This window comes from Ursus americanus, chromosome 9 (assembly GCF_024610735.1).
Source record: "Ursus americanus isolate L20-20 chromosome 9, mUrsAme1.1.p, whole genome shotgun sequence".
Taxonomy (NCBI): Eukaryota; Metazoa; Chordata; class Mammalia; order Carnivora; family Ursidae; genus Ursus; species Ursus americanus.
In genome coordinates this window covers 19,424,989-19,447,861 of record NC_142135.1, presented here as the reverse complement: position 1 = coordinate 19,447,861, position 22,873 = coordinate 19,424,989, and the positions used below count along the sequence as shown (strand labels likewise).

The following is a 22,873-nucleotide window of genomic DNA, read 5'->3' as shown; positions in this document are numbered from 1 at the left end:
AAAACCATTGGAAGTATCAAAAAGATTTACAAGAAGGTGAATATCCTACACTATTAATACAGGTTTAACCTGTATTTCTTACTCTGATTTTGAGTTTGACTTTACTGCTATCCTCATTCTTCTCCAGTATTTGACCAGGTTCTAGTGGGGACCCCAGTGGTGTATCAGCCTTCCTCTTCACTCCCTGCTGATGAGCTGACATATTACATGAGGCTTCCTTGGCAAGGTGATCATCTTCCTGCGGCAATATTCAAGATCAAAATTAGATTTCTGAAGACAAGTAGCTCATATTATAGCTGAACACTACTAGCTACAGCAACCATGCAGATTAGAACATGCCCAGTGCCTAAAAATTATCAGCAATGGGCTTAAAATAAACTTCACCTTTTCCTGTCTGCTGGTCTTTTTTGGGGGAGGTTGGAGGAACTTTTAGAGCTTTCCCAAAAGAATGTATCTTTTGGTATCATTTTTTCTTCTCCTGAAGACTCCAAGAATGAATGTAAGTTAACATATATGGGCAAGAATTAGAAACATATTTATTTCTACAAGTTTGTAAATATTCAGATTTGAAAGAGCACATTAATGAGACTCTACTCTTCCTATGGAAAGATCATCTTACTTCTTCATAATCCAAACTCTAGGATACATTTCAAATTTACCACAAATAAGTACAGCTATATTCCAGAAAATCTAGGTGAATAAACAAATTTAAAATAATTATCACTAACTAGCATAAAGAGAATCTCAGTTTTCAAGTGTCAAAACACCAGTAGGGAATTGCCAGGCAAGTAATCTGGTCTAAATATTGGCGAAAAATGAAGCATGAATTATTGGGGACATTTTGTTATTGATATGAAAATCAATTCTGGAAAACTTTCTTTGAATTACAGTAAAATGATTGTTATGTATCCTAAAGGTCTTTCTACAAAAAGTCTGGTAATTTTCTAATGCATAGCTAGAAATAAAAGCTTTTAAAAGGCAAACACAGACAAACATACATAAATAAAACTATAATGCATCATCTCCTCCCACATCAGCAGCTTACTCATTTACCTGACCATTCACTGTTATTTATTTAATTCGACAAGCATTTGCCAGGCACTTATCATATGCTTAGAATTGTGCTAGGTATGACACAGTAGGGGGGAAAAAAAAGTCAGGGCCCCTGTGTTCAAACAGTTTGCCAACAGCATATACAGACAAGATTAAATTCTTCATTTTAATTTTCGACTACTCAAGGAAGAAATTCAACACTCAAGCACAAAAACACCATGTCAGGACACAAGGGGTAAATGGACTGGCAGCACATCATCTGTCACGTGCAGCTATACAGTTTGTCAGGAGCACTTTCTAAACTGTACAGTGCGAAACTACCGTCAGCTAGCCGGGTTTTTTAAGTGGCACATGAAACTCTTAGTGGCCTTAAAATTCACCAGTCAAAAAAAGCAATTCTCTTCTCTAGATAGCTCTATATAATAAAACTACATCTTCTGTAATGCATATGATTCTTACAGGGTTCTGAAATCCAACTAGCTGTGCGTGACTACTTGGATTAATCGCAGCTTCTTGGTTGCCTGCTATGGCCTCTGGAATTATGGTCGGATTCAAGACAGCTTTTTTCTCTTTTAGATTAAGAACCAACCCAAGCTCTGGTAAGGGCAAGCAGGAAGGTCTACTGAGGCCAAAAAGTGTGAAGTACAAGTCCACAGCACCACACCGTAACCTCCAGTCATGTGAAGTTCCTAAGAAGTAAATAATAAAGAAATAAGTCAGTATGTACATTTATCCATAAATTTTTAACTGCTCCAGAACCTATGCAGAGGGAAAGGTTTATGATGTCAAGGGGCCATCTAATGACCCAGGCTCCACTGGCAAACCCTCTACTCTAAAGATGTATCTTGATATAGATATTTAGAAATTGTAATGGAAGCAGTAAATGCTTTCTTTAAAAAAAATGATTTATTTATTTATATGAGAGAGAGAGCATGCACATGTATGTAGGGGGGTGGGGGGGGGGGAGAGGGAGAGACAGCACCTCCAGCTGAGTGCAGAGCCCATGTGGGGTTTGATCTCACGACCCTAAGATCACAACCTGAGCTGAAATCAAGAGTCGGAGGCTTAACCAACTGAACGGCCAAGGCACCCCTGGAAGCAGTAAATGTCAGTGAATGAACTAACAAGTTTTGTAATTAGAAAAAATATTATCATTATACCATTCTTTTTTTTTTTAAGATTTATTTTAGAGAGGAAGAGAGAGTGCTAGTGAGTGCGTGAGGGGCAGAGGGAGAGAAGCGGACCCCCTACTGAGTGTGGAACCTGATCAGGGGCTCCATCTCTGGACCCTGAGTCCTGACCTGAGCTGAAAGCAAGAGTAAGATGCTTAACCAACTGAGCCACCCAGGTACCCCCATTACACTGTTCTTCTTGGCAAACGAATATTAGACATCTACTAAAAATTTATTATTCCCAAAACAGTATTTTTTCTGGCCCTATATCTTCCTTTTAATTCCTTCTTGGTAACTACTCCACAGTCATTCATTCTTTGTTCATCTTCCCTGATTTTCTTCTTGAATAGCACTCCATGAGCCCTTATGAACTCTACCACTTGAAACAAATTCTCCTGCCAAATTTATTACTTTCAGGTTTTAAATATGGTAAGAAACCCTACAACTACCTAAAATAACATGATTCAAAACTTTTACTGAGGAGGAGGAAAATGTGTTGCTAAACGCCTTTATATTTGTGTTGCTCTACTAGGTATTTGTTTAAAAAATAAAAATTAAAGGAAAAAGCAAACCCCAAAGATAGCAACAGCTGGTAAAACACATACTGACCAGAAGAAGACTGTGTAGAAATTTGGTTTAAAGTAGTTGAGAGACTAGAGGCAAGTTCTTTCAGTTTCTCTGATGAATCCCAAGTCTTTTTTTTATCTCCAAAATAAGGGTCTTGATCTTAGATTATACCTTATCCCATATCAATAGCAGATCAGAGAGCAAATCAATACCAGAGTTCTTTCTTACTTTCCCTTTTTCCCCAACAGTGCACACCAGGTAGATACTGACATCAAATGGAATAGACTGACAGGACGAAATCTGTCATCTAGGGTTAGAGAATTGCTATGGTTTCTAGGTAGAATTTACAATAAATGAAAAGTAACATGTAAATTCTTCTGGGTAAGAAAAGTCCTACAAATACTTAATTTTGTTCAAGAAGTGTGATTTCAAAAGAGGACCATAATGTTGAAAAAGGAGAAACAAAAGGGAAAGAAGTTGCTACAGCAAATTTTAGACAGCATAAATATTAAGCTTTGTGGTTTTCAACAAATACTAGAAGGAGTAAATAAAGTGCCATCAATCAAGTAGTGATTCTGATGAGACTTATCCCAACAGGTAAGTAAATATGATATGAATTTCATGCAAAGGAAATTCATATGGGAACAATTATAATTTCACAGAGTTCAGACGATATACTACACTGTACTAGGCACCTTTTATGCCATGAAACCGCTATTGTCAATACTATTTGAGACATCTTCAACTTTGCTACTGTGTGATACGGTAACAGATACATAGCACTGCTAAAAGCAAAAGAAAGGCAAGCTCCTAAGGAGGATGAGGTTTTTGTCATAAAAACTACAGAGAAACTAGACATGGAAAGAACAATACAGCCTGAAAAGTAAGGATTTTATGCTGGAAATCCATTTCCTTCTCTGGAATATGCAGATCTGGACACTTCCAGGGCCCAACATTGCTTAATTTTTTGTAGGCATCCCTTATTCTCCTCCTCGAAGCATTTTACACAGGTAGGTTCCACAAAGGACAAGTTACAGATTCCTGCGCCTTTTATTACAAAGGCTGGATGGGCTCAAACCTCTGAGGGAAGGGAAGGAATCCTGTCAGGGCAGCCAGCTCTATCTGCTCAGGGGCGTTGCAAGAAAAGGAGTGAACCTCGGGCGTTTATTTTATCAGTAAAGAAAACTGGAACAGTTTAGGGTACATTTACACTGGAAGAAAACTTGGCCTTGAAGATCGATATCACCTAATTACGTCTGCCGCAAATAACCATCCTGAACTATGTTGCAGATGACATCAAAACCAGTCAGGCAATTGACTGTGGATTCCTCAAGGTTTTAAAAAAAACTATTAGCAAATGGAAAACGCACATTTTGATGAACTAGGGTGTTTTGTTTTCTTAAAAGTCAGCTTAAAGATAATTAGGCAGCACAGTGAAGGCTGCTAAATACACTGAACACCTAGAAAAAGAATTCCGATACTTTTTATTTCTATGTGGGCTTTTTGGTTTGTTTTTGTTTTTGTTTTAAGATTTTATCTATTTCAGACAGAGAGAGAGGGAGGGAGAGCATGTGCATGGGCACAAGACTGGGGGGGAGGCTAGAGGGAAAGGGAGAGCCCCCACTGAGCAGGGAGCCGATGTGGGGCTTGATCCCAGGACCCTAAGATCATGACCTGAGCCAAAGGCTGACACTTAGCTGACTGAGCCACCCAGGTGTCCCATGGTTTGTTTTGTTTTGTTTATTGAAGATTTTGGTAGATCTTCAATTTGGATGGAGGAATGAATATTGTTTTGTTCCTGAGGGAAACTACTGATAGTGTTTCTTCCCTCAAAAAACTGATTTTTAAGTATTAAAATGTAGGGCTGATAAGAAGGAGCTAAAAAATGAAGAGAAGTACTTCCTATAAAATTACAAAAGAAAAAAAATCAAATTACATTTCAAAATCCTGGAACAAAGTCTTTAAATGGTCGTATTATTTACAGTGCAATTAAGTTGAATGGCATAGTGGGGAAAACACTTCTGCTAAATTACCAGTCTGCTCTGTGATCTTGGGCAAGTCAGGTGCCTGGGCCCTAAAATGAGAACACGGATCTGAGATGATGCTTCAGATCCCCTCAGGTCAAAAATTCTATGATTTCAAATCAATCAATCCATCACTGAGAGGCCCTGAAACATCTTCTGATTTCTACCCTCAGTTACAGCATTTCTAGCTTAAATGGCCCCAATCACTTAAGAGGCAAGGAATGCTTATATGAAAACAACAGGCATTATTCTCTCCTCTCAGGTCAATGTTGTCCATCCTGTCCTCACTAGCAGTTATACTTTGTTTCCCACCTTGCTTACTTGAAACAGAACTCTCATGAAGAAAGCAGGAAACCCAGTATTGATGTTCTCTACTCAAGTCACAAAGTATCTAAAGACAAACCCCCAAAATAGCAAATCTGATACTAAAAAGATCATCTCTTTGTTTTTTGAAGTAATTGCTAGTAAAGCTCATCAAGCCAAAAAACTGCTAAGAATAGAGCTCATTTTGAAAGCCACTGTTTCCAGGACATTTTTCAATAAACCCAGCATTTCTTATTGATGACAGAAGCTTGGAAATCTGAACAGAGTCTTGTCAGGCAAATAACAACTGCCACAGAGCAGTTCTGTCCTGATCTCTCTATGCATATTACACTAAGTACAAACATTTCACTCATATCCGTGTGTGTGTACACATATGTAATTTCCTACAAAAACTGTATTAATATGTTTTCATTTTCTTGACCATTCTTCTTCCTAAAAAGAGTTTTTGGGAGGAGAAAACCAGAAGGCAAGAACTTTGAAATTTTCTGACGTTAGTATCAAAATTGTCTATTTTCTTACTCTGAAATGTGGCAAATTCCACCAAACTGAATTAGAAGTTGTCTTTCATTCTACCCCCTAGAGTTAGGCTAAACACTATAAAGTATGACACAAACAGCCATCAATGTCCTGAGCAATTTCATAAATGCTTGCACGTCATCCTTACAGTAATGTGCCAAACACTGAAGAGCAACTTGGGAGTAATGCTAAGATTTCTTTCATAATGATATACAATCTTGTCAATGTAGGCCTCTATCCCGAGAAATGAAAAAACACTGTTAATCAGGTAAGACTTGAGAAAGTACTTACATTTTAAATAAAATGCAAAGCACCAATAAAAAGCTCCAAGTCCAAAGTTCTTAATTTTTAAATGTATTTTTAAAAATTATTGTCACGTTGGTCTATAATCCAGTATCTTACATAAAGCCATAAAAGGTAGGATTCTCGTCTGTTCTGAATTTTAAGACATTTTTCTTTGGGAAAGGAAAATCATTTCTTTCACTGTGGAAAAAATATACATACACAGCTAACAGAAGAGAGCCAGGTCATAACTCCACGGGTTCCCCATTGTATATAGGATAAAATGCAAACTCCTGAGGGACTTTCACTTTTGCATCCTAAACTATTTTTCCAGATAACACTATTTGTCAAACACCCTTTCAGAGGTGTTTTGATTATATAAGAAAGCCCTTGAGGGCTTTCTTATATAATCCTCTTACCTAAAATGTCTTTCTCCTGTGGCAAACACTTCCATTCCTTAAGAGTTAGCTCAAATGTCACCACCCCACAAACATTCTGCCATTCCAGGCAGGGTTCGTGGTTCTATTCTTCAGGTTGCTAAAGTACTTTGCTCTTCTCTTTGTTTCAGCAACTATCTATTTGTATTAAATTCTTATACACACAAAACAGAGTATAGTGGCATACTGGAGGTGCTCAAGAAGTAAATGGTGAATAAATAAATAGTTGAAGCTTTAAAAAGAACTGCCCATAAACAATGTGATACTTCTAATTAAAAATAAACCCATTTATTTCAGATTCTTCAGCAACTAGGGACAAAGACCATATAATGTGAAAGAGGTTTCTCTTTAAAGATGTTTATTCCTTCTGAGGAGCATTATTCTTTAAAAGCTATATGGGAACTACAGCAACATTCTGGCGGACAACCGAGGAAATGTGGGTATGAGCTATATACTGGAGTACGGCATGGTGATATTGAGGATATGTAGGAGGATGTCCTTATTCTTACGAATACATACTAAAGTACTTTGGGAGAGTATCAAGATGTAACTTACTTTCAAACAATTCAGGAAAAAAGAAAGAGGTATGTATACACAAAGAAAGAGAGGGAAAAGAAAGAAATATGGTAACAAGTTAACAACTAGGGAACCAAGATGAAAATACATGGTCTTTCACTGCATTGTTCTTAAAATTTTTCTAAGCTTTGAAAATTTTAAAAACAAAATGTTGGGAAGAAAAAGTTATGTGGGAAAATTAAACTAAGGTACGGGGTAAGATATCTAATGTCTGTATGGGTATGTACATAGATAGCTGTGTATATGTGTGTTTTCAAAACAAAAACTGTTGGCATGAGTAGCAACCCAGAACTTAAGGTTGAGTGGAGCTAACCTAACACACCAGGCAGAGAGAAGAGACGAGGCAGTCCTGGGATCTCAACGGTAGAAATCTGGGAACTTTCCTTCTGGTATATGGCCATTAGGATGACTCAGTTTCCAAGAGCTGCTAGTTTCTTTACCTCTCAGCTCTAAATACACTTAGTATTTTTCTAAAAAGACTATTCTTAATATTCATTAATGATATATTAATTTTAAAAGAACATGAATATAATTTCATAATTAGTTCATTTCTTACTCTCAAACTAATTTCAATTTTTGAAATCCTAACGCTATGCATCCTACCACAATTACTCTCTTATTGAGAAGTTTCTGAAACCAACTAAGCAAACTTTGATTCTTCAAAAGCACCTGATGACCACCTAAGATGATCTTTTCTTAATTGCTATGATACTGTCTCTCTATACTATTTCAAATGGGTTCAACAAATTTTATAACTAGGCAAAGTCAACACATCTCAAATCCACTTTGGAATAGGATGGAAATAAATTAATATAATTAAATCCCTACTGTCTACAGTTTATTTGTTCTGCATATGTAAATCAAGACAATGTTTATCTCAAATGACCAGATGACCAAGGAGTCCCAATGGGGAGTGCAGGGCAGAGTTCAGTAGGATCTAGGGACTTAGATGATGTTCTAGCTCCTTTTGTTATAAGCCAATTCTCACTACCATTTCTTCAAAACAATCACAAGTAAGAAGATATATAGCAATGTGAAAAATTATCATGATAAATGCTGTTTTAATACCTTCATTTCAACTACAACTACAACTACAACTATGTACATACAATTTTTCCCCCTAAAGGCCAAATACAGGCCAAATACAAATAATAAAATTATATATTTTCTGTTTTGGTTCAGATAAAACTCTGTAACATGATTATATTAACATCATTTTTAAAAAAGAAACTTTAAAAATTATGGGGAGCCTGGCTGGCTCAGTTGTTGGAGCACAGGATCCTTCATCTTGGGAATGTGAGTTTGAGCCTTGCATTGGGTATAGAGATTACTTAAAAATAAAACCTATAAAAAAAAAAATTGAACAACAACAAAAAAGGGATTTCTTAGATCTGATTCATTCATGTATCCCAAAGGTTCAGGAGTGGAAGGGAAATGAGCAATCCTCCAACCAATCTCCCCTAATGTCCAATGTCCTCTGATAACGTTAAAAAACAAAACAAGACACTATTCCCAACTATTCATGCCACTCCCACTGTTCATACTGCTTCCATGTATTTATAACTCTGAAGAGCTGAGCAATAAATTGTTTACAACTACAGATCTGTTTTGTTTAGAGAACTGCCATAGAGAATTCCAAATCAAAGCAACAACTGTACTTTATACTGAACACTATCAAAATTAAATACTAAAACATCAATCAGAGCTTGAATTTATACAACCACAACTTTCCAATGGGTTTCAAATGTCTTACAGAAATTGTTCCATTAAACTTAAACACATATTTATTCTGTTCAAGAAATCTTCCCTAGAAGTGATGAGATTTTTTGTATTTCATTATGCTTATTCAAAGTTATAATCCATCCCAGTCATGGAATCATGCATTCTTGTTAAGAATATAGTCAACACAGGATAGTTTGTGTCACATTTTAACTATTAAATGAAACTTTACAAGTTCCTGAACTTGTGTATTTATCCCCCGGATCTAAATGACAGTAATCGTAACATCCTTCAAGGTACCACGAGTAGCAAAATATAAAACATCATGTAAACAGCAGCAAACATTTTTCTAGGGATTAGGGAAACCATCAGAAAAATAATTTAAGCTTTATCAGTAGAAACTGGTTTATGTGTTGTTTTCTGAGTACTTTGAGGACAAGGGCCATACTACTATATTTCAACTTAATACCTGCTATGGTGCTTTTACTTGGGGTGTTGCACTATGATTATGAAATTGAGGGACAGAGTTATACAATTACTTAACATCACAATGCCAGTAAATAAAATAATTTTTTTAAAAGAATCAAAACTTGGTATTTAGTTATGATTTAGTGAAGCGGCCACCAATGAAACAAGCAGGATAAGTTATTTTCTAATATCCTAGAGAGCAGATAAAGTAACATACATATTGGAATGAATAACAACTGCTCTCTCACCATCTGCCTGGCACAGTTTATCTTTAAGTAAAATAAATTTACCTTTTAATTGAATTTTAAACCAAAACCAGCATTACATTTCAACACATCAGAGCCATAAGGTAAATTTTCTTTAAATATATACAACTGGAAAAGACCAAAAATTCAATTAAATAAAAATAAACGACCTACAAAAAAGGAACTACAAACAGCTCAGAGAGGTTAGAAGCATAATGATATCATCAGTCTGTTAGTTTAACATTTTGGGCATTTAATATGAACTAGATACTGTGCTTTACAGATGGTAACTCACTAAATTTTCAGTTTGCAGAGGCAGGCAGCATCGTCATCTCCATTTCATAAAGGAGATACACAGGCTTAGACAAGTCACACCTCATAAATCATTCAGCTGGGACCTGACCCTCATCCAACTGGTTCCGGAGCCTATAGTAGGAGCACTAGGCTATCCTGCCTCTTGACCTCCTCCAAATACAGTGAATGCAAACTGTGATGAGATACCACGGTATCCACTGTGCAGAACAATAACATACACTGCTCCTGAAAGGATTCACAGGAAACTGGTCACTCCTAGGAAAGGCCACTAGGTAGTGAGGGAAAACAGATGAGAAGACATTTTTCAACTCTTTGTAATCTTCTGAAATAAAAATAACAACAGTTAATACTTTGCAGGTCTATATTTATAGCTCCTTAGACATGTGGGATACTTCCACATAAATTAACATTTTTGTTTCCTCAACCACTTTGTGAGGCAAAGGGAGTGAATATATCCTTAGTCAATGTCACCACGCTCACCACTGTGAAGGCAGATGTGATTAAGTATCCTTCTTTAAAAAAAATGATAGAAAAATTAACCATAGTTCTCTAAGTACTGAAAACTTGTTGTAAAATGAAAATACTCCAATAATAAATTTTTTTTTAATTCTTACCAGAATTCATAAGTTTCCAAAGTTGATCTACCAAGGCTTCATTGCATAACGGAGACTCCATGTTCTTAGTAAATGGTGGGTTCTTCGTCAACATGTTTAGAATCTTATGTCTGACAGATAAGAAAAATCAAACTTTTGCTGACCATGAAATAAAAACATTTGAAAATGATCTGTAGTATCTCCTTCCTATTTTAACTTTTCTTAGATTTATCTTTGTGTTTAACTTCAAAAGACATTATTTCACACATCTTAAATATTTACTATTGTTTTTTTCACTAGAAAGATTCTGGTGGGTTTGTTCTTTCTAAAATTACCATAGTGTATGAGGAGGTCCTTTAAAACCTGACTCTATGTATTCCTAACCAACCCTTCCCATTATATTTCTAAAATGAATATTTTATTCTCCTTGGAAAAATTTTTAAAGAAAGACTGGTCAGTAAATACAAAAATCTTAAAATGGGGCAAAAAAAAAAATTACATATGGACCAAGAAGAAATCTACACTGAGGTAAAATGAATACAAACTTCATTATTATAGTATATTTGTAAAGCATGGAAATGTGCAGAAGCATTTAAAATATGGAGACCAAAAAAAAAAAAGTTTCCTCAAAATGAGCTGAAGTTTAGAGGAGTTAATTAGTAAATGTATCCTCATGTTGGGTAACAGTTAAAGTCTGCTACTGGGAGTTATCTCCTGTGAGAGACTACCTTAACACTTCTGGAGTCTTCTAAAAATAGGGCAATGTCACCAAAACAAAATCTGAAAATGTCCAATGCTATGAGTAGGAGACACCAGAGAAAGAGGACAGAGAAACAAAAGGAAAAACAAGGAAGCTATGGCAGTAGTCTAACATTTAGTGTAGGGATAAGAACCAAGCCCAGGCCTAAGAGATTCAAGACCACAGAGTAATGGAATGCTTGGATATGGAGAAGAAACTTAGGTTGTAATTACAAATGAGATTAGCAAAACCTTAAAGGTGAACCCAAGGCAGTTTTTATATTTAATTGTTGGTGGTAAGGCAGCAAACTGGATTTGTACTTGAAAAAGAGATGGGAGGAAAGTGGAACTACTAGGTTGCAGATTAAGATATTTAACCCCTTTTGGCTTCAATTTTATGTCTGTGAAAGTGAAAGACGTGGACTCTCACTTTAATATCCTCTTGTGCTTTGATATTTTAAGACCATATAAAAGACTACTGAAAAGCTATGAGAAGAAAAAGTGAAATGGAGTTATGGATGCAATTTACAGATAGGGACTATGAAAGGGGATACAGATCTTCATGGATATTTCATATGCATATTTTCGTACCCTTATAAATAAACACAATTCCTGTCCTTAAGGACCTCAAAATCTATTTGTAAGCACAGATCACTATTACAGGTAAACAATCTTTAAAAATATGGATGAGTTTGTTCTTTAGAGCATGTTAATGTTGTTATACTTTTAGTTTGCATTAAGAAGAAAATTTAAGTTTCTATTTGGCTGCTTTCCCAGTTACCCCAAATACCGAAGAGGCAGGGCCCAACTAATAAAACTTTATGGTATTTACTCAGATCATTACAAACTCTTTAGAACTGTGCTAATGAACTGTAAAGAGTGAACAGAGGATATCTTTGAAATGATCACTAAAAGAGCAATAATGATCAGTACATGTATTACTATTATCAAATTAAACATTTCTTCAAAAATTTAGTTTTTCTCTAAAGTTCAGATGATAGAAGAAAGGATTTTACAAAGAAATACTTACAAATGACTAAACACCCAAAGTGATACTTGGAGGACATAAAGTTTAAGAGAAAACAATGAGAAGCTCATGCTTAATTTTACAGAGATTAAACATAAAAATTCAGAATAAGCATATGCTTCAGACAACTGGAACAGACCTAAAAAAAATCCTGAGAAAGTCATAGGTTTATAGGTTTGCTGCTGTTCACAGCAGGGAAAACATCATATTATTTCCCTAAACAGTTGAGAATTTTCTTGGTGTGCCAGTCCAACCTATTGCCAATCACTATCAATACGAAATTCAAATCAAAACCAGAAACATGCTCAAAATCTCTCATGAGAAAAAGCACAGGATGTATGTGTGTCTCTTGAGGGACGGATACACTGTAATCATATGTATGCTTCCTTCCAAAACCAGAATATAATTCCATGTCATCTTTAAAACAATCCTATTTTAAAGAATATAATTAATAGTTCTTCCTATCAATATAAAAAGTATATTCATGGATAAAAATGACTGGAAAGCAATAAAAATATTCAATGTGTCTGGTTAAAATAATTATAGGCTATTTTAAGTTTTCTTCTTAATGTGATTTTTCATTTTTCCAAATTTACATGAGTATTAAAAAAAGTCATGCCCAGGGATGAATCACTAAATTCTACCCCTGAAACCAATACTATATTATATGTTAACTAACTTGAATTTAAATAAAATCTTGAAAAAAAGAAAAAGAAAAAAGTTATGCTTACTAAAAGGAAACTTTAATTTTCAAAAACGTAAATTTCATTTTAGTTAAAAAATAAGACACCTAGATTTAATTATTTATTTAAAAACTATGCACCTAGATTTTTTTTTTCCTTTTTTAGATTATTTCTCTATCTTATCAGACATGTAAAATGAAGAGCAAACTTTATGAAAAAAAGTGTTAGTAATCGGTCAGGTGATTTTTTTTTTTTTTTAAGATTTTATTTATTTATTTGACAGAGATAGAGACAGCCAGTGAGAGAGGGAACACAAGCAGGGGGAGTGGGAGAGGAAGAAGCAGGCTCCCAGTGGAGGAGCCTGACGTGGGGCTCGATCTCATAACGCCGGGATCACGCCCTGAGCTGAAGGCAGACGCGTGAGCTGAAGGCAGACGCTTAAGCGCTGTGCCACCCAAGCGCCCCAGTAATCGGTCAGGTGATTATACAGGTTAACTAAAGTGCATTTATGTTCTTTAAATTCTCAAGATACCTTAATGAAAAACTAATCTATAATATGAAAATCTGCTATTGAGAGAAAACTATACAAATAAAGTGGACAACCCTATTACTATATTTAAAACATCAAGGTAACATGAAAAACTGAGAACTTCCCCAACATTTAAAAATAAACACCTTAAAGCTTTTTTCTGTATACAGTTGTCAACATAGAGGTAAAATCACTTCTCTTTAACATATGAAGGAAGTTAAACATACATATGATTAGGAAAAAAGCTGTGCATATGATCAGAAGAAAAAGAAAAACAACTGCATCCAATCACTCATTTCACATGTATTGAACCAACTATATTATATAAGGCACCAGGCTATGTTCAGACGTACAGTGACAATGGGAAACACAGTCCCTGTCTTTTTGGAACTTACATTCCCATGGGGGAGACAAAGATAATCAAATAGTTTCAGCTATAAAATTAATACTTATATATAGGAGGTATTTCCTTATGTAAGTATAGGAACAATTGTAGGATTTTTATGGGCAACTATGACTTCAGGGATCTAGTACAGGGAATCAAGGAAGCATCCTGCAGAAACAATTTTCAAGTTTAACCGTAAAGCATCAAGGAATAAGTGCAGGTAATTTGGGGTTTTTTTTCCTCCAAACTTTAAGGTTTCACCCTAAAATTCTTCAGAACTTTATCTAACTCTACCAAAATCAATAATTCCGATATATATAATAATAAACACAGAAAGAGAAAATCAACATATATTTTTAAAATTTAAGTCTTACTGGGGCGCCTGGGTGGCTTAGTAGGTTGAGCGTCCAACTCTTGGTTTCAGCTCAGGTCATGACCTCATGGGTCCTGAGAATGAGCCCTGCATCAGTCTCCACACTCAGCGGGGAGTCTGCTTGGTGATTCTCTTCCCCCGACCCTCCCCCAACTCCCTCTCTGTCTCTCTCTCTCTCAAATATATAAATATATCTTAAAAAAAAATTCAGTTCTTACTGAAGACCATTTTATCATTAGGAGTTTAAAAATTAACCAAGGGCCATAAAAATAAAATGCTTGTGTTTGGGGTAGGAGAGTAATGCCACTGATTTTAAGACAGATACCAACGTTTACCATCTTTAAGACTAAGAATTCTATCCAATCAATAAAGCAGAATATGGCAGATCTGTATTGTAGTTACTTAATGAGTTAAAGAAAAAGTAATAGAAAAGATTGGTGTTTGTAGGGGAAAGGGGGGCAAAATCGGTGAGGCAGGTCAAAGAGTAAAAAACTACAATTACAAGTCATGGGATGTGATGTACAACATGGTGACAATAGTTAATACTGTGTTGCATATCTGAAAGTTATTAAGAGAGTAGATCTTAAAAGTTCTCATCATAAGAAAAAAAGTGTGCAACTATGTATGGTGATGGATTTTAACTGAACTTTTCACGGCGACAATTTCCCAATATATACTAATACTGAACCATTGTGTTGTACACCTAAAACATAATGTTATATGTCAATTATACCTAAAAGAAAGAAAGAAAAGAAAAAGGGAGAAAGAGTAATGATGGGAACAAAGAGAAAAGGACAGAGTTCCTATTCAAAGTATTAAAAACAAAGAAGAAACACAAAAATATGGACAGATGTGCCAAGATACTAAGAAATACACACATACATTAACTGTTATGTAGTAACACTTCTATCCTCTGATGATTAACATTACAGATTTTTGAAGATGAATAGAACTATGGGTTAGATGTTATTAAGTACAGAAGAAGAGGTTCCCTACTGATGATATAAATGAATCACATCAATTAAGAAGAAAAGTGTCAAATATAATCATGAACTATATCTTTAAATAGATTTTCAGTTCAGATTATAAATAACAGTGCTCTTGAAATTTGAATGTCATTAACAGTTCCACAACAGAATTTCAAAAACAATCATTTAGACTGTATAGTATATAATTTAAAAATATAGAAACTTCAGATATTATATAGTAGTATAATCTTCTAAAATGGTCTTCAAAACACAGTTCCATGTCTCAGAAATACACGACTTAATGTTAGTTCTGATGTTGTGAACTGAAAACATAAATGAATACATGATACACTTTGTTTATACTGTATTTATAATTTCTGTTCCTACTTGCTACCAGTAGGATCTTATAAACTTTCAAATTCATGAACTTTGTCAGGTAAGAGATGAAGCTGGTTTCCTGCCTCTTTTATCTGAATATGTACCTTAGAATGGATGATTATGAGATTTTCGTCCATGTCAACCTCACCTTTAGTACACATCAATCACAAAGAAAAATTATTTAAAATACAATTTAGATCACAAATCAAGAACTATGAAATATTAACAGCAAAACTTTGTACAAAGATATGCTTATAATAGGCATCATTTAAAACACTGAAATGGGGGCACCTGGGTGGCTCAGTTGGTTAACTGCCTACGTTTGGCTCAGGTCATGATCTCAGGGTCCTGTGATCGAGCCCCGCATTAGGCTCCCTGCTCAGTGGGGTGTCTGCTTGTCCTTCTCTCTCTGCCTCTCACCCTACTCATGCTCTCTCTCTCTCGTTCTGCCCTCTCTCTAATAAATAAAATCTTTAAAAAAAAAATAAAGATTAAAAAAAACACTGAAATGGTTAGAGCTGAAAGACAGACAGACAGACATAAAACACTGAAAAAATAAGGTCACTTCACCAAGAATTCACTGCTACAACCAACCTGAGAAACTACCGGTGGTCAAAGACAATGTCTCTATTAGGGAACTGTAATCTCTTAATGTGGACTCCTCATGCCCAGATGCATTTCAGTAAGGTTGGAGAGCAGTCTGCCTGTATGCCTTTTTAGAAGAAAACAACTATCCGCCAACTTATGTGTAAAGTTGAGTAAGACAATTAATGTCTCTAGGTTTATGTTCTTGTTTCTAGTGAGCATGACTAGAAGTTACTTCCCACAATTCAAATTTTATTTTACAAAGTCATAATCTTAAAACAAATGAACAAAACTTTAAGTGTCTCATATATACAAAGAAAGGAAGACAGTTAAAGGTCAAAAATTTAAACCTATTCAAATACACTACGAACATCCTACTTTGCAAAAGGAAGCAACAGAAGTGAAGAAGGAAATGAACACTAGAAGAAATACAAAAATGAAAACTAAGTCAGGACTGGGACTTTCTTCAATTTTTCTTTACTTTCTAAATTTTAAATCTTACATTACACTTTTTAAATCCTAAGTTTATGGATTAAAAATTGAGATCTTTTTTTAGGAGATAGAAAGGAACAAATGGGATACACCAAGACACTTCTCTCCATGACTTTTAAAATAGACTGAATCAATCAATACAGATATTAGAAATTTGGATATATAAGGGATGTCCCATGTACACTACAAACTGTTATATAAGCTTTTCTTTAAATTACAACAGAAGTTGTACATAAAATTGCAGGGAATAAACTTTGCTTATTAACAATGTAGTTCTTAAAATGTCTTTCCAAAGGCATACACAATTTTTTAAAAGATTTATTTATTAGAGAGAGAAAAAGAGAGAGAGAGTGCATGCACGAATGCACGAGCTGGGGGTGGGGCAGAGGGAAAGGGAGAAGCAGACTCCCCACTGAGCAGGGAGTCTGATGCGTGGGGCTCGATCCCAGGACCTTGAGATCATCACCTCAGCCCAAGGCAGACGCTTAACTGACTGAGCTACCCAGGTGCCCCAGCATACTCAATTTTTTAAAAAGCATCTTAAAAAGGACATTAATAAATGTATAACATATTCCTCTATTTTTAAAAATAATAAAAACTTGTTCCATGTATAATCTTCCAAAATTATTCAGTTTACTTTAGGACTTGCAAAATCAAATCATAGCACAAAAACTAACCTTACATAGGGTACAGGGTCATTCTGAATCATATTAAGTAGCCACTGCAGTTCTTCATAACTCCTGTCCACTGAAAATAAAAATAAAGAAATTAATGTTTTTAACTATAACAAATGAAATAATGAGTGACAAGGAGAGATTTACACTTAATATTTAGGGCTATGCCTTAGCTCTATTTCAAATCAGAGTTGAAGGCTGTTGGCAACTTACATTTTTTATGGACTAGGCTACTTTAAAAACTTCACTGGTATTGTGCTACATATAGCCAAAACATAAAACAGGGCCAAGTGCCTATTTTTCACTAATGCTCAAATCAATGACAAATACAACATAAAGCAAATTATAATTTATAAAGAGCCCTAAATTAAAGATGAGTAACTCTAAATGGACAAACTATATTTAAATAAATTGTGTTTCTAGATGTTTAAATCAAATTAATAGGAAAATGTAATACCCACTGGTTATCTCAACTATTGGTATCTCAACTGTATTACCATATACAATATGAAATGCTGTTTTTACCCAACTGGTTTGTTTCACTTAAGACTAAAGAGCAGTCTTAACTTTTCAACGTAACATAACACAGTGCTATAAGTATAAATGACCTGGATAAAATCACTCATTAGCAATTTCCACTCACCTTTTCAACACGTTATGCTTTTATGATTTGAAAAGCTTTATTATCAGAATTTTATTTCTGATATATTCCATTTTTTCACTTTCTAATGATCCAGATATAAGGATAATACTGAAGCACCTCTCAGTTATACTTAACTTAGCATTCTTTTGAAAATCATAATATTAGCATTCTATTTCATTTCAGGTAAACTAATTCATGAAATCTTCCTATTTATGTGACAGTAACCATCATTCATGTATCTTGGGAAAGAAGATTGGGAATACTGGCATATTTGGTAAATCAAGGACATCTAGATGTCACAAATTGGTAAAATGTCAGAACAAAACAGGAGTCTGACAGATTACTTTTTTCACTTGACAAAAAATCTATTATAAAAAAAGGAAAATCACTATTTTCACCATTTCTTGAAAGAATTATTGTCACCTCAATAAAAAGAACAAATGACGGTCCTTTCTGAACTTAGTCCAAGATACATAATATACACACTATTTTGTTCTTACCCTTTTATAATTTCTGACTACACACACATACTTCAATTGAAATTTACCCAAAAAAATGATAAAAGATTTGAGTAGATTTCCTCTAATATGTAAAAATCAACTAGCATCTATTAAAGAACTTCCCTCACTCATTCCTCTTTCCATACTCAGAAGTATACTCTAACTTCTTTGCTCTTCCCATATTTTGGCACGATAACCTGAAATTCTATATGTAAATTAAATTATATATTTCTTATATTTGCATATTATTTTTTAAATGTTTTATTTATTTGAGAAAGAGAGACAGAGCATGAGCAGGGGAGGGACAATGGGGGAAGGAGAGTGGAAGCAGACTCTCTGCTGAGCAAGGAGCCTGACTTGGGCCTTGATCCCAACCTGAGATCACAACTTGAGCTGAAGTCAGATGCTCAACTGACTGAGCCACCCAGGTATCCCTGCATATTATAAAGAATTAGTTTTGAGGGGTGCTTGAGTGGTGCAGTCAGTTATGCCTCCAACTCTTGGTTTTGGCTCAGGTCATGGTCTCAGGGTCAGGAGAACAAGCCTGCATGGGGCTCCTGCCCAGTGTGGAGTCTGCTCAGTGTGGACTCTGCTTAAGATGCTCTCTTCCTCTGCCCGCACCCCCACCTCCAGGCATGCATGCTCCCTCTCTCTCTCAAATCTTTTTTAAAAGAAGAATTATTTTTGAAATTTGCATTAAATTTTATAACAATGTTATTAACAAATATTTAAGGTTAGTTCTTTTTTCTTTACAGGCACAGTCACTCATCACTAGGTCTTTCACTTCACACTTTCATCAATCTTGAGTTATTATTTCATTCACTTCCAGGTCAGCTGAAAATTGTTTGAGAATTTTGTTTTAAAGAATGTTACACAGGGGACGTACTTCTAAATCTTTAGGGCTACATGAGTGACAACCTGGCAAAAAAGAGAAGAATAAAGGATCGCAGTTTTCCCTAAACATTACATTAGCCGTTTGTTCACTGTCTTTTGAACTCTTCATATTCTGAAGAAGTCACAGGCCACAGACCACATTATTCTTTTATCCTGTATAATAACTGAGTTCTGATATTCCTAGGAACTTACGTATTTTTTCCTTAACCTTAACATTTTAAATTTTATCATACTCTAGCTTAAGAAGTTTCATTTTACTCTTCCAAAGCATTCTATTATTTTTTGGATTACTGCTTTTCTTCTACCTGCTCTATTCTTCTTGACTGAGTCTTAATATTTTCACTCCTTATTTTTCTGCCCTGTATTTCTTTAAATGTTTTGAATATGTAATATTCTCGTAGCCATTTTTTTGGTTTTATGTTTTTTTCAACTTCATGAAGCCTTTTCTAATCCCCCCTACTGAGGCTCCTGTGTATGTATCTCACTCTACTTTCACAGATAAAAAATTTTTGAAAGGTACAAGATGTTTTCTTGAGTCCTCAGTTAGAAATTTCCCAAAAATCTTCTTCTAGTTTTAATAACATGTAATTAAAGCTATGGAGTAATACACTGACTTCTTAGAAAGACCGAAGATATCTCTAATTTTATTCTTTTTCCTTACTCATCCTTATACAAGTTCTACATTTACCAAAAATTCTTTCCAAAGAATTTAAAATTTAAATATCTATTTTGTTTGCAATAGGAAACCCCAATAACTAAGATGGCTTAAATATTTAGTAAACACTTTCTTCTAAAATGATATAAGCATTACCTTTAGTATAATCAACGACTGCTTCCAAAGCTGCTATCCTAATGTCCACAAAGTGGCCATACTCTGCATAAGATTTAAAAAGAGCTGGGTCACTTGGCACATGTCCATTCTTCTGAAGCACTCGTATTGCTCTCAAACAACTAAGAAAAGAGTATTTACAGTTAAATATTTCTATAAAAATTCTTTGAATCAAACTTGTTTCCCAGGCATTAGGAATCAATATGTAACAGCAAACTGAAACCTTGATGTGATTTGAATCTTTTAATTTTGTAACATTAATTTTTTACAATGATTTAGTCAACAGTATGGATGGAAAGTGAAAACTAAAGATATTTGAACCACTGGATCAACTTTTTTTTAGCAAACTCCTAAAGAAATAGAAGTTTTTGACAGCCATATACAAACAAGTTGATAGAAGTCATCTAAATAAGAAGCTTAACAATGCAGAGATGTTTATACTATATCAAATGGGATAAGAAACATTTTGCCGACATCAAAAATAATGTTCATGAAGAACTTCTGATGACATGAGAAAGTGTTTATGATATAAGCAGAATACAAAAATTTACATATATGATATATATCACACAATTAAAAATATATTTAGTTAAAAGAGGAAGAGTTTAGAAGGCCATTCTCCAAAATAGTAAAAATACATCTGTCGATAGTACAATGATATAGGATTTTAATTTTCTCTTTTTACTTTAGTATATTTCCTGATTTCCTATAATTACAATAATTTCTCTTATAATTATAAAAGCAAGTAACTTTCATCAGACCTGACAGTGATGGTGTGTCTGTAACTTGGAAGAAGTTTTTCCATATTCAAAAACCTGGTGATTTCTTCAAGAATGAGTCGCACATCTGGATTTAAGTTGTCCAAAGTTCGAACTTCATTATTCACACTGACTGCAGGCGTAACAGAGTTGGCAAGGGCATCAATCATTTCAGCACGATAATAGTTATCTGAAAACTAAGCCAAAAATAATCAGAAGAAACAAAACTCACACTTGTGTTCAAAAATTAATAAAATAAAATATTTATAACTTCAAAACATAATTTATCTGAAAACATAAGCAAGTTCTCTGATAATTATTTAACTATGTCTTTTGTGTAGTTGTACATTGGGAAAAAGAGTGACTCACTAATCAGTAATACATTAGCTTACTCAACTAGTATTTACTGCATGTAAGAGTAACCTAGCTAGATTCCTCTTAAAGGAAGGCCACAAATCCTGCTGGTAACACAGAGCTTGAAATCAGCTATATAGCTCTATTCTCACATATAAATTTATAACCAAGGATCACCAGATATTTGAGGAAAGCATCAACATAAAAAAGGAAGACCAGAACAAACAAAAGGAAAAAAAGCAACCTGTCAATAGAGTTTGCAGGGAAAAGAAAACTGGTAAGGGGGAAAAAAATCCAAAAACTATCATGAACATAGTCTGAGAAATAACCAAAGGTATGCCTTCCAATTGCATAACATATTTTAAAAGAAAAAATATACAGAGATTCAGAATCAAAATTAAATTGGAATATAAAATTGAAAAAAGTTCCTGAAATTCTAAGCAAAAAGCAAGATATAAAGTAAAAAAAGGAAACTAGAGAGCTGGTGTAGAAGACATAACATACAAATAAGAGATCTAGCAAGAGGAGCCGAGAAAAGAGAGGGGACAACCATTCAAAACAATTTCTAAATCCATATCCCAGTCAATTCTCAGAGAAGCAATCCATTGAAAGGCAATCGAGGGTGACTTGATGTAAACTCAGCAAATCAGATCCTCAAGCCTGGGAATTTGAACATGGAGCAATTTATTTTATCACCAGTGATGGGAATATGGTATGGCAACACACACTGTCAGGGGACGGAGGGGGAGCACCTGCCCCCTGTGACTTCCATGGTGGAGGTAGAACCTCACACTGACAGTTACAATGACAGAATCCCCATGCATGCCTATGTTCAGGTAATGGGCAGAAAAAAATAAGGCACACAAAAACAAAATCAAAGAAAAAATACTCCACACATGTTCACTATGGACCAAGTTTTGTTTTCAAATCGTTTTCATGATTGCAAAATTAATCACTAAAACATTAGTGTCTAAGTCCTAATCCTTCACTCTGAAGCCAGAGAAAACAATCACGGATTTTTGTCAGGCTAATTTTGTTTTAATATTGTGGCATTTATCAACCCTTTCTTTTCCAGGTTCTAAGCCTTGTTTCCAATTTAGAAAGACCTTTTCCATTCAGAGATTATTCAAATTATGTTAATAGGTTTTCTTCAAATATTCTGATTGCTTCATTGTTACCTCTGATAACTACTTTGCCAACAAAGCAAGAGTCCATTTACCTTAACTGCTATTTCTGACCTAAATATTCAGATCACAGAATGAATTTAGCAATTAAGAATGAGATGAGGGGGTGGATGAAGTAGGAAAACCAAAAGATTTAACATTTATTCCTCAGACCACATCCAATTTTCACAGCTACTATAATCCTAACTGAACAAGCTAGACTGTCTGATCACCTCAAGGTTATAAGAGACAAGGAAAAAGAAATAATTTGCAGAACACATGTAAAGTAGTGGGGTATTCAGTATAGCGAAAATTCCTACAAAAATCAAAACAAAAAAACCTGAAGCCATCAATATCAGTGTACTACAGCAAAGCCTGACTGATGTTTTTAACAATGATCCTTTGGAATCAGAGATAGTTAACCATGTTCTGTGTACTGTAATTAACAAAACAGAAATTTCATAAACACGATTAGAAATACATATATATGTATAAAAATCATATAAAATGGCTAATAACTAGGCTTAAAGGGGATTAAATTTTAGACTTCTTGAAAACTAACTTATCCAGAGTACTGAATTTCATGCTCTGCCCAATTAATGAGATGTT

At 34.6% G+C, this 22,873-nt stretch overlaps 1 protein-coding gene across 4 annotated transcripts in view; it reads right to left on the bottom strand.

Annotated features, from left to right (window-relative positions):
* Positions 1 to 22,873, bottom strand: part of TAF2 (TATA-box binding protein associated factor 2) — an 88,371-nt gene that overhangs the window by 14,569 nt on the left and 50,929 nt on the right. For 2 of the 4 annotated variants that reach the window (XM_045805737.2, XM_045805738.2), the window contains exons 19-24: positions 20,751 to 20,944; positions 19,972 to 20,111; positions 17,127 to 17,196; positions 10,313 to 10,422; positions 1,513 to 1,742; positions 83 to 238 (exon numbers count right to left, since the gene is read on the bottom strand). In XM_045805737.2, coding sequence (XP_045661693.1) covers positions 83 to 238; positions 1,513 to 1,742; positions 10,313 to 10,422; positions 17,127 to 17,196; positions 19,972 to 20,111; positions 20,751 to 20,944 — 900 coding nt within the window. The remainder of the gene's footprint in view (positions 1 to 82; positions 239 to 1,512; positions 1,743 to 10,312; positions 10,423 to 17,126; positions 17,197 to 19,971; positions 20,112 to 20,750; positions 20,945 to 22,873) is intronic. The other 2 variants (XM_045805739.2, XM_045805740.2) reach the window with 1 other exon arrangement.